The following is a 17,022-nucleotide window of genomic DNA, read 5'->3' on the forward strand; positions in this document are numbered from 1 at the left end:
CAGTAAAGATTAACCATGATAACAACCTAATATTGGACTGAGGGGGGCAAAGATTGAATGACTGCTGCAGCGTTTGCTCATGAATTGTTGTCGTATCTGCGTATTCTGACAGACTATAACCAGAGGAAATGTATAATGCTATGACAATTTCAACATGGTGACAAAAATTGCTGAAATCTGAAAACACATAACAATCACAATCATCCAGCAGCAGCGTTTTACTTATGTTTCATACAACTCTCCCGTAGTCAAAGTAGTCCGTCAGAAAATAATGTCCCCCACAAACGAAGCCTGTTCAGACTGCTGCGCATTGCCGTTGTGGCGTTTCTCATTACGTTGACCCTTCTGGGCCACCGTACGTATGTTTTACTCAATGTCCACCAAAGACCCTTTCAGGCCTTAATTCTGTCTTTTCATTTCCCCAAAGGTTTTCTTGCAGAAAGGTTTTTGGAAAGTTGCAGACATGTTTACTCTCTCCAAAAGATGAACTGAGTAGATGTTTAGAGGTTAAAGGTCTCTGGAGTTAGTTTGTGGAGGCAGTTTCTCAGAAAATCCTATGCTTGCCATGATTTTACATTCATGATCAATGTTCCCTTCGTATAGCAGCGTCAGTCTGTGCCCCCCCCCCCCCAAAAAAAAAAAACACTAATGGACACAGCCACTCTTAAATTTGTGTGAAATATTCTCTGAGATTACCAGTACATATTGCAGCTGTTATGAATGATCAAAAAAAAAATGTTTCATTGACGAACTGGTCCAGAAAAGATATTTGTTGTGTGCGTGCGCTTAATGACTTGAAACATCGAGTGTCTTATTTATATATTTATTTATTGAATTGTGGTAAAATGTCTTTTGCAAGGCAGTCCCCACATTTAAACTGCTAAAACCTGTTTGTTTGGGGTTTTTTTTATCAGATAAGGACTGAGTGATATTATTAAGCTGTTCGGCAGCATCGACGGAGTGGAGCGCGTCTCGCCTTTTCTATTTGTAAGCGTTATACACTTTTATGGTGCTGAATTGTTGTCTGACTGCAAGGACTGTTTCAATTTTACCTTTCCTATCGAGGCAGGTGAATTGCAGGCGAATAGATGGCGAAATGGGGCCACTCCGAAAAGAACATTGGCTGTTTTAAAGGGCTTATTTAAAGTATTAGGAGGTCTCACTCGGGGAGAGATTGAACAGGTTTGAAATGGCAAGGCCTTGCAGTTTCATGGATTCATTATAACAGGCGGCACAACAGGGTGTACTGAAATAGGAGTGTGTGTGTGTGTGTGTGTGTGTGTGTGTGTGTGTGTGTGTGTGTGTGTGTGTGTGTGTGTGTGTGTGTGTGTGTGTGTGTGTGTGTGTGTGTGTGTGTGTGTGTGTGTGTGTGTGTGTGTGTGTGTGTGTGTGTGTGTGTGTGTGTGTGTGTGTGTGTGTGTGTGTGTGTGTGTGTGTGTGTGTGTGTGTGTGTGTGTGTGTGTGTGTGTGTTCATGTTGCAGAAATGTCCTGAGGGCTTTACTCTAAAATGGAAAACCTGCTTGTCTCACTTCCCCTCCTTCCGTTGTTATTGCTGTATCTCATCGCAATATGTTATGTGCAATATGAGTTGTGACTCCAAAACAGGAATTTAATACTTTAAGACTCATTTTTATTGCTCTAATTTAATCGGCTCCCGGCCTCCGCCTGGGCGTCTCAAGTCGACAGAGCAAACGGCTCGCCTCAAAACGGACTGCCTGCCACCAATAACCGCTCTTGTGGAGTTCCCTTAAGCAAGGCACCGCCGCGCGCCAACCGTGCAACACAATGTTTATAACACACGTTCAGCTGATAAATCTGTGAAACTGCTGCCACCTTTAAGGTTATCGCTGTTTAAAAAGTGGAATAATGCACGTCAGGGGAAGAATAATGGCAACACAAAAGGCCTTATAATCCACAGTATATAATTTACATCCAGATTTGACTGAATTTTAGCATTTTTAAACTATAATTGAATCGGCTTCCCACCTTCACATTTATGTCTGATTTTAAAGCTGCTTTGCTTAGAAGTTAATTTTACTGCAGCGAGATTGAAGGTTATACACATCAGGACACTTGTTCTGTTAGTGGTTGAATAAATCCACTTAAACCAGAGGTGTCGGACACATTTCAGTTCCGGGGCCACAGACTGTCCCGAGTGGGCTGGACCGGTAAAATAGTGCCATAATAACCTCTAAAGTCAGACTTTCTTCTTTGTTGTGGCGCCGAGTGTACACGATGAAACAGTCAATTTTCACAAAATCAGACAATTACTAAAGAAAATGACTGCTATCTTAACCTTAAGCCAATTTGAATTAAATCCTGGTGCAAAATACAGGAAATGTCCAGAAACCGTCTCCTGTAGCTGTGACATGATGCATGTTTTTACAAACTCCCCCAGACAGCGTGGCTTTGAGGCTAATGCTGGTGGTTTGCAATCTTTCATGGCAGCATCACCGATAACTTAGCTCGAGTTTTTTCTTGGACATTTTTACACATTTTTTGCTTTGCCAGACAGGTTTGGAGCCTCCTGCTGGCAGGTTTTGGTCCACAGGTCGAATATTTGACATTTCTGATTTAGATATTTGCCAAAGGGACAAGTGTGGCACGCACACAAAATAGTTTTTTTTTTCCCTGACTAATCGGTTTTGAATATTTTCCCATTCTTCGTTACACTCAGAAAAGTTGGACAGATTTTTCCTAAATACTGTGGCACAGCCGACGGTGTTTTGGTCCACTTTTTTTTTTTTTTAGAAGAAGAACTAAACAAGTCAGAAAATAGTTGTCAAACAGAAAAGCTTAATTTTGGTTCAAATCTCACTGCAGACAGTGAAACCCGAAATCCCCCAACTGCACAGGTTGCATCTGTGTTTCTGGTTTCCTCTAGTTCACAGGAGCGCCTGTCAAAGTTTATTTTTCAGTAATCGGCTATCTGATCTTCCTTTATTCCTGTTTTGATTTGTTAATATCACATACAGACGAGTGTTGATATCTTGGGGCTGGAAGGATGGCAGATGGAGTTGCAAGGAGTTGGCCAATGAACATTGCTTGTGATTTCAGGAGACTTCAGTGATAATCGCCTCTCATTCTGTCTCCCCCTCCGCCTCCAGACTTTGACTTCAGCGTTCCGGGCTCCATGAAGCTTCACAACCTGATCTCCAAGCTGAAGAAGTGGATCAAGATCCTGGAGGCGAAGACCAAACAGCTGCCCAAGTTCTTCCTCATCGAGGAGAAGTGTCGCTTCCTCAGCAATTTCTCGGCGCAGACGGCGGAAGTGGAGATCCCGGGTGAATTCCTTATGCCCAAACCAACACACTACTACATCAAGATCGCCAGGTAGCGACGCTGCTGATTTAACACGTCAGCTGCTGAACGTTCTAAGATTTCCTGATGGCTTCTATCCTCACCGTTCCTCCTTCACTCCACGCCTCTCCAGGTTCATGCCCCGGGTGGAAATCGTTCAGAAGCACAACACGGCAGCGCGGCGTCTCTACATCAGAGGCCACAACGGCAAGATCTACCCATACCTGGTGATGAACGACGCCTGCCTGACGGAGTCGCGGCGAGAGGAGAGGGTCCTGCAGCTGCTGCGCCTCCTCAACCCCTGTCTGGAGAAGAGAAAGGAAACCACCAAACGCCATCTCTTCTTTACCGGTATGGACGACATGAGTGCAAATGTTCCCAAACTATAAATGAACAGAAGCGCGAGTCTTCTTTTTGTACGAGCGTCTGTCGCAGAGGAGCCGAGCAAACATCCTGCGATAACACCAAAACATTCTTTAGTCTGCTTTCACGTACCATTTCCTCTCTTGTGGTTGGTCCCCACCCAGATGTTTTGCTTTTTATACATTTTATAGTTTGTTTAAGGGGGAATGTGGACGAACAATCCGGCCGTCCTTCCTTCATACTGACTGGTACTGATTTGATTTGCTGAGTATGTCAATGTTTACACTGCTTTCACATCAATTTACCTTCTGTGACCCCGCTCAACTTTTCTCCATCGGCATGCTGTCTTTCCCAACTGCAGAGTATTTTCGATGTAGGTTTAGATCTGTGGTTCACACTGCGGTGGAACTGCAGCCACATGTTTACAGTCGTCTGCGTCTCTGACGTGGTTCTTCTCCACCACTCCTGTTTTTCTCCCGGGCTTCCCTTCATTCTGTGTCCTTCACTGCCCCCTCTGTCGTTTCTTTCCCACCTTTCCTTACTCTCTCTCTCTTTCCCTCTGTCACCCCCTTCCCCCCCCCTCAGTGCCCCGGGTGGTGGCGGTGTCGCCTCAGATGCGGCTGGTTGAGGACAACCCGTCGTCTCTGTCGCTGGTGGAAATATACAAACAGCGCTGCGCCAAGAAGGGCATCGAGCACGACAACCCGATCTCACGATACTACGACCGCCTGGCCACGGTTCAGGCTCGAGGCACGCAGGCCAGCCATCAGGTGGGTGGATAATCAGGGAAAACTACTGTGCATAAAGAACACAGGGGCCAACAGAACTGGAGGTCGCCATGCTTGCATGTTGTCCAATAGCAGTATGAAACTAGGTTATGGCTAAGCCCCTCCTCCGCCTGACCTCTGCTCCCTCCTGCTAGGTGCTGAGGGACATCCTGAAAGAGGTGCAAGGGAACATGGTTCCCCGCAGCATGCTGAAGGAATGGGCCCTGCACACGTTCCCCAACGCCACCGATTACTGGACCTTCCGCAAGATGTTCACCATCCAGCTGGCCCTCATCGGCCTGGCCGAGTTCATGCTCCACCTCAACAGACTCAACCCCGAGATGCTGCAGATAGCTCAGGTAGGCGACGCCCACAAACCCAGATGCATTAGGGTTCCTGTCAAGGGCAAATGGGATCCATTTGACGGGGGCTAATTCAATATAAATACACACTCATAGATGCATTAAGAGATCACTATTACGCTCTCCGTATCGCTGCTGTATGAATTACAATCCTCCCTCATGACATTCACGCTCGGCCTATCAGTCAGTCAAGGCGCTGTCAATGCGAAGGCTGTTTTGACAGAGTGTTATATTCGGCCCCTCTGCTCTGCTATCAAAGACGTTTCAATCTGCGGCTGTGTGTTCGTGCGCCTTCCCCGCGGCGCACACACATCCGTCTGCCGCTCGGGGTCTGCAGACAGCTTTCTCAAAGTCATTATTAAAGATGATTGTGTCAGTTGGCCACCCCTCCCCTCTGATCCTAATCGGCCTTTGCTGACAGGCATTCCTCTGGGCAGCTAAGCGCCGGTATTAAGCCCCCTCTCTGCCTGTTCCACTCCACAGATCCCATTAGACACAGGAGGATTATGGTGCGGAGAGCGTACACACACACACACACACACACACACACACACACACACACACACACACACACACACACACACACACACACACACACACACACACACACACACACACACAGCGTGAGAGAAAGAGGGAGCAAGGACAGGACATCACAGCCAGAACATCGAGCCTCGCCCTGCCTAAGTAGGGACCTTATGTTCCCTTAAGTTGGCCCTTGGAGTGCTTTGTGATGCTGGGAGGCATCAATAGAAACACACTGCTTTGTGCAGCTCGTCAGACAGTTGCAGGGCCCAATTTTAACTGCTCATCGACGAGTGCAAAGCAGCGAGACTGACTCACCGACTCCCGGTCTAATAAAAAAAAACACTGCAGGGTTCGCCGTTGAATAAATTCGCTGTTGGTCAGTCACATCACCGGTGTCGCTGTGAAACGGCTCGGCCAAATCATAGCTGACACACGACGGCTCAATAAATGAAAGGGAGGCCTCTATGAATCTCTATATTCTGGAGGCTGCAAAGCAGCATGGCGTGAACAAATCAGCAGCCAGAGGCAGATGGCGTGGCTTTTCATTGAACTTGTGATGGGAATAAATGTTGATGAACCCGTCTTCATCCAGCATCTCCCATGTGCACAGTAGAACGTCCCGAGTAGCGACGGAGCAGTCTGATGTGTGCTTGCCATCGATTGGGGTCACTTTGTAGCAGCCTGGTTCGGTTTACATGTGATTTAATAAAGGGAAACACGGTGGACGACTCTGCGTAATGGCCGCGCTCGCTGGCGCCACACGTCTCAAACCAGAGGCTGCAGATTTATCCAGTCATGTGCTGAGAACACAGGGCTGCAACCCGCAGCTCCCTGGAGCTTTCTGAAGTCTGGCCAAATAAACATTTTGCTGGCATTTCTATTTTGTTTGAAAATGACGCTATTGTTCAATAAAGGGAAAACAGCCAGGCTTTTGAAAAACGCATCGCTGAAAATCTGAGGGGGAAACGGCTCGTCGCTAAAATTCGCTACAAAGGAAACAACAACAAAAAGTTATCAATTATATCTAAATTGTAGCTCTGGAACATTTTGAATGCAATCTTTGTTTTTAGCATGGAAATAAAGTTTTATATTCGCCATGTTTTGCAGCTCCTATTAAAATCTATCTGGTGGAAAATCACAAAAAACGGCTTTTTATTCCTGCCTGTTTGTTTAATGTGAAGAATTTCGGGTCAATTTCAACTTTTCAAACGTGAACGTTTGATATGTAGGTCAGAATATAAGATTTGGTTTCTTCTTGGAAATAAGTCTTAAAACATGAAGATGCTTTAGATGGCAGTGAGGGCGATGGGAGGAGCAGGACAGTGATGAGATCTGGAGTCACCAAATCTGAGCAACTTTTAAAAATTAAGACGCAAGGAAGGTTATTCAACCACATTTAAGCCCATAAATTACAAGTATTCCAAAAGTAAATGCATCTTGAGTTGTATTTAGCACTATCCAGTGGCTTGGCTTATATTTAAACTGCTTCATTTGCATCTTCGTCCTCGTTACACTCTTGCTATACACGGCAGCAAAAGAAACACACACCTGCTCCCAGCTTGTTGTCTGAACGCCGTTAAAAAAACCAAAACACGACAAATAAACGGTGCAGAAACGCCGGCCTGCCAATCATTGGCACCGGTACCGTTCATACCGACGGAGACGCAAATTTGCGACAAATGTTCAATCAAACGTTGGACCAGGTTTGGGCCAGCTCTGTCCTACGAAGCAGACGAATCATCCAGTGATGCTGATCTTCTCTTTTTGTTTGTGTCACATCGTTTTTAACGAGGCGGAATTAAACGGGAGCTGCACTGTGCCACGGTTCGATGTCATATTATGAACCTGTATTCATTTAAGAAGAAGAAAACAGATCAAGTACTTAAATTTTTCGTGTGTGTGTGGAAATACTCCAACTTAAACAACAATATACTCTTAAAAGTTAAAGCCAAATTAAATTGAAAATTCATTTCTCGAGTTTTTGTCCAAACAGCACTCACTAAATGTGTAAATTGAATATTTGTTGTTGAGGGACATTTCTTCACTTCAAAATGTTAAAGTCAGTATGAGGTACTACATTATAGCCACTTAAAGCCAAATGTCCTACATGAAAGTGACCAAAATCACACACACAATCAGCATTTCAACTTAAAAGTTTTTCTTTTATAAAAGAGCTTCAGTCAACCCTAAAGGTGCCTCTGCATTATGAGTACTATTGTTCTTAAATATGATGTTTACAAAAAAGAAAAGTACACTAACTATGACGTACATTTAAAACTAAATGCTGTTTAAATGTATTAAGTTTTCTTTAGTTTTTTTAAAATCAAATGTATTTAGTTTATATATGAAAAACAGTTCTTGAATATAAGCAAATGGGCCAGATAAGATAAGATCAGACTTCATTAATCCCACATGGGGAAATTCAGCCATTGCTCAACATTGCACACATTCTTAAAGACAGTCAGGATAGTTGCACACAGAAGAATAGATAGATAGATAGATAGATAGATAGAGGGAGGAAGGGAGCACCCTGCACAGCACCCTGAGGAACTCCTGTACTGCCGACTACCACATCAGAGCCGCAGCTGTGAAGCCGATGGTGTTAATGCTCCTTCACCTATTGCTATAAATAGTATTTTCTATATTTCCTTCATTTTACCTTTTTTATTCCGGGACGAGACATGAGGCGATGTCCATTAATCCATTTTTAAAGACGCATTTCCCAACAGGGAATTTAAACGTTTCTCTGGTGTGAATTCATTAACTCGGCGGCGGCGGAATCCATTTAATTTCATTTCTTTTTTCTCATCTTTGCCACTCTCCTTCATGTGACCGGCTTGCGATGCATCGTCATTCGGGCCGCCCTTCAAATGAAGCCGTCTCCGGCCTCCACTCAGCCCATTTAGCATTCTGAGTGCCGCCCGCCTCCTCAGCCAACTGTCTGCAGGCTTATCTGAACCTCCGGGGGCTGCTGGAGTCTCAGCCCACTGCCTTTAGGCCTCTGCCGGGGCCCGGAGGAGCAGATGACAGTAGGAGAGGGAGAGGAGGGGGAGGGAGGAGGCGAGACGGAGCAGCCACGAGCTGGAATGAAATGCTGCTCTGCCATAAAGCTGTCAGAGCTGCTCACTTCTTCATATAAGGGAGCTTATCTTTCCTGGAAGGGGCTGCTTGTGTCGCCGTCCTCTCGCGCAGAGACGCCGCTTTAAAGGATGAAAACTGGCTTGTGAATGTTTAAGTCGGCTGGGAGCAACAGGGGGAGAGGAGTGGGAGTGAGTGGAGGATTAAAGATGCTGCGCTGCAGATAGTTTGACGAGTCGCCGTGTCTGGGACACGAGGATCAATAACGGCGGCCATTTTGTAGGTTTGAGCTTGTTTTGCAGCTTCGGTCACTTCACTGAGGACGGATGGTCTCAGAACAGACCTTCTCCACCTGTTCTACCTTTGTGAGCGATATCCCACCGCTTTTTCTTTTATTTAATTAACCTTCAATCTGCTCTTTGCTCTTAGGACACGGGAAAGCTGAACGTCTCCTACTTCCGCTTCGACATCAACGACGCCACGGGCGACCTGGACGCCAACCGGCCCGTCCCGTTCCGCCTGACGCCCAACATCTCCGAGTTCCTGACCACCATCGGCGTCTCGGGCCCGCTCACCGCCTCCATGATCGCCGTGGCCCGATGCTTCGCTCAGCCAAACTTCAAGGTAACCGTCCGCCGAGCGGAGGAACGACTTCCAGTCACGGATAGAAGAGTGACGGCGGCGTCAAATAGTTGCAGTAGTTCCTAATGTAACCAGTAAAACCTCTTCAGAGTAAGTTATTGAAATTGTCAGTGTTTCTTTTAAACACACATCAGTCTGATCTGAAGCAGAGGATTATGGGAAAAACTCTCACCCTCAATGAGACATTCTTTGTCGAGAAAAAGATCTGAAGATAAATGGGCAATTTATCCTGATGATTTTTAGAATATCTCTGTGGTGTCCCGACTCTCAGTCCATATTCTCCCGGGGCTTGCTAGTTTTATTTTGACAGTCACCGTAATAACAATCCAACTTCATCGTCTGTCCTCTAGAATGTCTGCGTTCTCACCATTTCTAATGTTTATAGTATATTATTCACTGGTGCGTGTGTGTGTGTGGTCTCATTACAAAATAACACCCCAACAGCACCCACTAGTGGCCTCATATGAGTACTACATCGTTTTCAGTGCTTCTGCTTTTGTCGTGGAAACACTTTGCCGTGTAAATGCGAAATCTTTTCTGAAAATTAAAAACGCAAAAAACTTTGTCGTGTAAACGAGGCCTTTAGTCCAAATTCTATCTTAGCAGTACTTTTAATTGTACAACTTCTATTTGAAATAAACGCCGATTTAATTTAAAAGTATATCTGATTAACTTTCTCTGAAAATAGATGGAAGAAGTGAATAACGCTTCGCGTTTTAGCTTCACACACACACACACACACACACACACACACACACACACACACACACACACACACACACACACACACACACACACACACCATAACCTCTGTCTCAGAGATTTTCCACTGCTGGCAGGTATTTTCAATCATTATTTCACTTTTACAACCCGTGAATCCAAAGCAGACCCGACGTTGCTTCCTCGTTAAAACATCCGATAAAGCGAGCCGAGTCCAGTCGTAAAAAAAAAAAAAAAAAGTTGAATTTTACACACAAGATGTCGAGCGATACATGATCCAGTTGACCTGAGGGAAGGTTTTTAACACCAGTGAGGAGATATTTCACCATGTCAGCTGCCTCATAACGGTCTGGGACGCTTCCTGTGACCCCGTGGAACCCGGACCTGAACCCGGCCCGGGTTCACCGAGGCCCAACAGGAAAACAATGCAATAAAAGCAGAGCGGGAAGTCTGCAGCGTTGCATAATCTGCGTGGAGTGGAGCGGTAATGACAGGCGTGCGGCGTCTATGTATAGCTCTGGTCCTGGAGGAGCGCCGAAGAAACATTCCACCATGTGAACCGGTGAAGGCAGAGAGAGGGAAGGAGGGAGGGAGCGAGAGAGGGGTAACAATCATCCACTCAAACCGTATGAACGCCGTCGTGCCGCCGGAAGTTCCAGTTTTCATGCGAGGGGGGGGGGGATGACCGCCGCTCGCTGAGACCATAACGAGCTGCTAACGACACAGAGATTTCTGAGAGACGGAATCGACGAGAGTCGCGCGGCGGCGCTTCAGGTCGTCACGGCGACTTTATAGAAACTGAGGTTTTGTCAAGTTTCACTGCTCTCATTCCCACGGCGGCGTAAAGACGTCAGCAGCTTCAGACTTTATGGTTTCAGCCGTAAAGTGTCAGACACCAGAAATAAAGTCACACTACAGTGCCGGTAAAAGTTTATGTTCTATTTATCTTGTGCATAAGTTGTTTTCATTGCAAAGTGAAATGAAAGAGTTTATCTCTGCTGGAACATTTATTAGAAAACTGGAATATTTATACAGGAGTATAAATTAGGCTTTATGGTATTTGATAAGTATTCGTTTGGGTACTCTGTGTCGGCTTAAGGGTTAGTACTCGTACTTCTATTCGTCCTAGGGCGATTTTATTTATTTTTCCTCTCAATGCACTTAAACTAGACTGCAGACATCAGATATTATTGCTGTGATTGTCCTCACAGTTAAAATACATATAAACAATCCCAAAATAAAAAGTAAATGAGGCTCCATCATTCAGCAAATTCAAGCTATATCCAGTTTTAATCAAAACGGGTAGAACAGAACGTGACAAATGACCGTCTTCGTTCTGGAGTGTTGAAACAGGAAGTCCCCGGCGAGCGTGTGCGTTAACGCCGGTTCTCTTCCGCCCCGCAGGTGGACGGCATCTTGAAGGCGGTCCTCCGCGACGAGATCATCGCCTGGCACAAGAAGACCCAGGAGGACACGAGCATCCCGCTGTCGCCGGCCGGCCAGCCCGAGAACATGGACTCGCAGCAGCTGGTGTCTCTGGTGCAGAAGGCCGTGGCGGCCATCATGACCCGGCTCAACAACCTGGCCCAGTTCGAGGGAGGGGAGAGCAAAGTCAACACCCTGGTGGCCGCCGCCAACAGCCTGGACAATCTGTGTCGAATGGACCCGGCGTGGCACCCCTGGCTCTGAGGCCACGCCCACGTGCTCTGAGGCCACGCCCACACACACTGTGGCCATGCCCACGCGCCATGAGGCCACGCCCACACTCTCTGGTTTACCGTCGTCTCGTTTGTTACTGTGAAGCCTGACGGACGAACTTCCTCTGGAGGAAAAAATACACTGAAATGTGCAGAAAAGCGAAACGTCACGGCGTCAGTTTGAGATTATAATTTTAAGGGCGACTCCTCCAGCTCCTATTTATTTTTATACCGGAACGTGCCCTTTCTTTAATGAAACAGAGCCAGTTAATCACACTTATCGGAGTTTATCGTCTCTTTACCTTAGTTTTGTCTCAGTTGTTTCATTGCCATCAAGTTTTTTTTGGTTTTTTTTAGACTTATATTTTTATTTTTATTTTGCTAGAAATGTTTTTACCAAAAAAAAGGAAATGGTGTCGTTCTTTAAGGACACCTGTACAATTTAGGAATATTCTTTTGTATCTAGCATCTGATGCACTTCAGTTTTAGTTTTATCTACAGCTTGAGCGGATGTTTTCAAAAGCCATTTTAACTCGCGTTTATAAAATCAGTCCTGTAATAAAAGCCACGGCGGCTGTAACAACGATGTCATTCCCAGGTAGGCCGTGGATGTGGAATCCTCCTTTTTTTTTCTAAAGGTACCGGCCTTTTCCAGCAGTTGTATTGTCTCTTGTCTTGTAAATAAGCATTTTATTGTAATAAAATGCTCCTTTGTAATACGGAAGCAGTTCTGTCTTGATCTGGTGCCGCCTCTCAGCCAGTTGTAAAACAGCAGCAATAGCCAGCTCCCGTCCTCTGCATCACTGTCACAGCTGTAATCACCCTGAAGGACGCACGCCGGGATAGTATTCCCATAAGTCGCGCTGTGGATGACGTCACGGGGTTAAGGAAAGGTGTTAGGAGGCTTCCTAAAGGAGTTAAGGAAAGGTGTTAGGAGGCTTCCTAAAGGAGTTAAGGAAAGGCGTTAGGAGGCTTCCTAAAGGAGATAAGGAAAGGTTTTAGGAGGCTTCCTAAAGGAGATAAAGAAAGGTGTTAGGAGGCTTCCTAAAGGAGTTAAGGAAAGGTGTTAGGAGGCTTCCTAAAGGAGTTAAGGAAAGGCGTTAGGAGGCTTCCTAAAGGAGATAGGGAAAGGAGTTAGGAGACTTCCTAAAGGAGATAAGGAAAGGTTTTAGGAGGCTTCCTAAAGGAGTTAAGGAAAGGTGTTAGGAGGCTTCCTAAAGGAGTTAAGGAAAGGCGTTAGGAGGCTTCCTAAAGGAGTTAAGGAAAGGTGTTAGGAGGCTTCCTAAAGGAGATAGGGAAAGGAGTTAGGAGACTTCCTAAAGGAGATAAGGAAAGGTTTTAGGAGGCTTCCTAAAGGAGATAGGGAAAGGAGTTAGGGGGCTTCCTAGAGGAGATAGGGAAAGGAGTTAGGAGACTTCCTAAAGGAGATAAGGAAAGGTTTTAGAAGGGTTCCTAAAGGAGATAAAGGTGTTGGGAGGCTTCCTAAAGGAGTTAGGAAAGGCGATCACGTTGTGACAATCAGACCAAACTTCCACTAGGTGGCGTAATAATAATCCGACGGTTATTGACGTCTGCCGTGATGAAAAAACTAGAAATGTGATAAAAAGTAGTATAAAGGCGGTTCCTCTCACTTTAACCTCTGATATAATGTCAAATATCTCAAGGTTTGAATGTAAATCAAAGGAAAAGAGGAACTTAAGGGAAACGGCTGCCAGGTGGGTAAAGAACCAATCAGAGTGAGAACAGGCTGCACTAAAACTGGACTTTACTGTGTTGGTTTGACAAAATCCAGAACATTCCTAGTTGGGATCTGGGTTCTAGATGATTACAAGTTGTTCTAGGCAGATTATTGCTTTGTTAACTTACATGATCTGCTCCTTTTTCAGTCATCCTGAGTTTCCCTGGACGCGCCGATGAGCGGGTCCCTTTAATTGTTGTCGCTGCAAGGAATTGTGGGGGAACATGAGCTGGTCTCCTTTGGTAAAGGAAGCATCAGTGGTTATTAGTGAGAATTCCAACACTCCTTATCATGGCCACCTCAAACACTTCCGGGGTTAAGGAGAAGTGGATAGGAAAGGAGATAGGAGGGACTATTAGGACGCACCCTGAGTCTGGAGGAGACACAATAACCTTGTGGTCAGTCTCTCGTTGTGGTTGGAAAAGCCTGCAGAGGTGTGCTCCCCCCACCACCACCACCCACCCCCCACCCCCCAGTTTTTTGATTAATGTGTGCCAGCAGATCTCCGAGTCGCTGGCCTCACTTGACTTATGCACGCTGTCAGCCGGCCCGCCTGCGCTCATAAACAAAGGTTATATCTCTGTTCGCCTCCATACGATCCACACAGTCCCGGCCTCCCAACGTGTTTGGTCCGACGGTCCCGCCAGCTGAGTGCTACTCAAACTGACCCGGGGCGACGCCATTCTGGTTCTAACCCGTGATTCTTTTTGAAAATAAACTGTGTCGCTTGAACGTTGAACATGATCGAAGAGCAGATGTCCTGAAGAATTCCATTATGAATCTTCACCCGTTGGGATGTCGAACAAAGTCGTCACTATTTCTACAGACACTAGAACGTTTGTCTTTCGCCTCCTGTCATCCTCTGATTTATTGGACACGTGTCCTGCAGCTTGATTCAAACTAATGGAGAGAGTCTCCACTCACCGGAACGTTCTCCAAGGAGAACTCCTCAAGACGAGGGCAGAGGAACAAGGTGGCGACTGAGGACAATTTAGGATGGATTCTCAGATGTTGTGGAAAAAGGTACAAGGTAAAATATTTCAGTCTTAAAGTTTTTATTTTCCTGCTCGGCATGCTGAAACTCATCTTTCTCCAACCAGCAGCTGACTTCATGTGTTTCCTGGAAGTAATCTCGCGTTACTAATTACTGTGTAACAGCCCCAGAGGTTTAAGTTACTAAATGTAGTGGTGAACGACGACGACAGTTCAAAGAAAGTGAATAAAACCAACGCCATTAACTATTAAAACCACAGTTCATGAATATATGTATGCATAAATCTAAACTCCAGTTGTGCTGAAATAGTTTACGAAGCAGAATAAATATCACATTATTTCACAACATTTTATAAAAGTTTTAATTGCTGAGCGGGTCACATGACCGATCTCTTCCTGCTTTTCACCACACGGGGTTCACGGCACAAAGTTTTTAAATTCACAATATTTCATTCCATCAACAACCAAACCAGGTTCTACATGGTTTCCTTTTGTTTTTCTTAATGAACGCTCTTAGAAACACTGACGCAAATCTCTCCTTTTATTAAACAGTTTATTGGACAGGACGCTTTATTGTTTGGTTTGGTTTTGTATTACGCTTAAAGAATTTTATAGGCAAAATCCATTCAACATTTCCCATAGAATTTATAGGATCGGATTAAATAATCCACTGGCTTCAGTCTAATCCTAGTTTAGAGATCTAACATTTCATATACAGAAGCTATGGAGGTGTGTAACGGTATCGGGATGATCCTGTGTTCTTACAGAAAAACAAGCATCAGATACGGTTTATCCAGTGAGTGACGAGAAGCGGGCTGCAGTTTAATGAACAATACAGCTTATGAATTACTAAGAAAAGACTAAAAGCTTTAGGGCCCCACAGTCTGCCACCTCACAATTCAAACCTATGAAATTAGAACAAGGAAAAGCTTTCTGGCTTTTATTTTGTGGCACAACAAGAGTTAAGAAACCAGCGTGACTCCGTGACCTGAAACCAAATCCCTCCGTGGTCGCAAGAAATGACATTCATGTCAAATCTCAGGTCCAGGGTGTTGGGGTGGGGGTTAGGTGGGGTGGGGTGAGGTGGAGGGTTGGGAGTGGGGGGGTGTAGGGGTGGTGGGGGGGCAGTTTAAGCGCCTGTGTTTGAAGTTGTGGGGTCGTCTGTCGACACTCGGGCATCTATTTCACGCCTCAGGTGTCTGTTCTGATTTGAGAGAGATTAGGTGAAATATGAAATCCACAATGTCAGAGAGCGCACACACACACACACACACAACACACACACACACACACACACACACACACACACACACACACACACACACACACACACACACACACACACACACACACACACACACACACACACACACACACACACACACACACACAGAGAGATCAGAGAAGCAGAGGTGACGCCTGCAGCAGCCACACCTTTATCTCCTCCTTATTATTTCTCTCCTCTCCTCCTCCTAATGCGACTGAAGTGGAGGCGAAGGCTTTTCACCACCCCCCTCCTCCCACCTCCTGCTCTCCTCCACCCCCCCCCCCCCCCCCCCCCCCCCCCTCTGCGGGCCTGTGGGAGCGGTGGAGGTGATTGATGTGCTCCGGTGGGAGTGGAGGTGCAGAGCCTGGATCATCATCAGCGCTGGCACCGAGCAGAGATCTCTGAGGACACACCAAAGCAGAAATAGATCCTGGCAGGTCCAGATGATGAAATCTTCCCCCCTCCAATGATCCTCTTCCCCTGGTGGATGGAGATGGAGGAAGAGGAGGAGGAGGGGGGAGAGGAGGAGCTTCAGAGATTTTATTTTACTTATGTATTTTTTTATTTTTTATTTTTGCAACTAAGATTTCCCAGGAGGCACATTTGGAATATATTGTAATACAAGACTTTTCTGTAGTTCTGTAGTGTGGAGGGTGAACAAGAATTAAAGCCCTAATCCACTTTTTTCTTTTTTTTTTAATTCCTTTCACAAGTTATCATTCCCATCTGAATTGCACCAACTTTTCAATGTCCAATTACACGTCCCATTGTCTGAGGCTTTGTAGTGGAGGAAGACCTTCGCATCTCGTCACAAACAAACGTATTAAAAAGATAGTGTGTTGATCTCCAGCCGGGGGTGGTGGTGGTGGTGGTGGTGGTGGTGGTGGGGGCGGTGGGGGCTCATATCTAACAGCTGAGATTTTGTTTTGTTACTCGCAGGATGAGCCCCATTAGGACTTCTAATGGCATTTCCACTCAGAGGGGTTGAACTCATTAGTTGTGTGTCTGAAATCTGCCATAATGATTTTAATTGCTCGAGCTGTACACACAGCAGCTCGGTACACAATCAAAGTTGGCTTCTTGGTGTCGGTGACGGTGACGGTGACGGTGACGTAGCCCGTCAACAGAAACACTTGCTGGATTCAACTTGGTACAGAGAAGCAGCCGAGAGGTTTCCAGTGACGAGCCCGAAGCGACTGGAGCTATGTTATTATCATAACAAACTGAATTTGTGCTTTCTGGATCTTTCTGTTGGACACAGTGGTATAAACAGGATGTTAAAGTTATTGAATCATCATAGTAATTAAATTGCGAGTTACTTACTTTCATATTACACTGAATTTGATCAGTTTTTATCTTGGTGAGGGAGGGTCAAAGTAAGAACCTGCTACCAGAGGGAGTGGTTATTTCCCCTCATGATGTCATGAAGGGATGTTAGAAAACCATATAACCTGTGAATTTTGCATAATATGGGACCTTTAATACTTTCAGGTGACTAGAATTCTTTTCCACTTTGCTTTGTATCTGTCATTTGTATCACATTAATGCATGAGTTTAACTTTGTAA

At 45.5% G+C, this 17,022-nt stretch overlaps 1 protein-coding gene across 1 annotated transcript in view; it reads left to right on the forward strand.

Moving 5' to 3' along the window:
• trrap (transformation/transcription domain-associated protein) overlaps positions 1–12,180 on the forward strand; it is a gene marked incomplete at its 5' end in the record, with an annotated part of 79,616 nt that extends 67,436 nt beyond the window's left edge. Inside the window, 6 exons of the mRNA XM_080463528.1 lie at positions 3,109–3,334; positions 3,435–3,652; positions 4,250–4,434; positions 4,587–4,790; positions 8,829–9,023; positions 11,166–12,180. Of these exons, the coding sequence (XP_080319654.1) occupies positions 3,109–3,334; positions 3,435–3,652; positions 4,250–4,434; positions 4,587–4,790; positions 8,829–9,023; positions 11,166–11,450 (1,313 nt within the window). The 3' untranslated portion in view covers positions 11,451–12,180. The remainder of the gene's footprint in view (positions 1–3,108; positions 3,335–3,434; positions 3,653–4,249; positions 4,435–4,586; positions 4,791–8,828; positions 9,024–11,165) is intronic.
• Between the last annotated feature and the right edge of the window lie 4,842 nt (positions 12,181–17,022).

The sequence above is a fragment of the Lipophrys pholis genome (genome assembly GCF_963383615.2).
Source record: "Lipophrys pholis genome assembly, chromosome: 1".
Lineage (NCBI taxonomy): Eukaryota > Metazoa > Chordata > Actinopteri > Blenniiformes > Blenniidae > Lipophrys > Lipophrys pholis.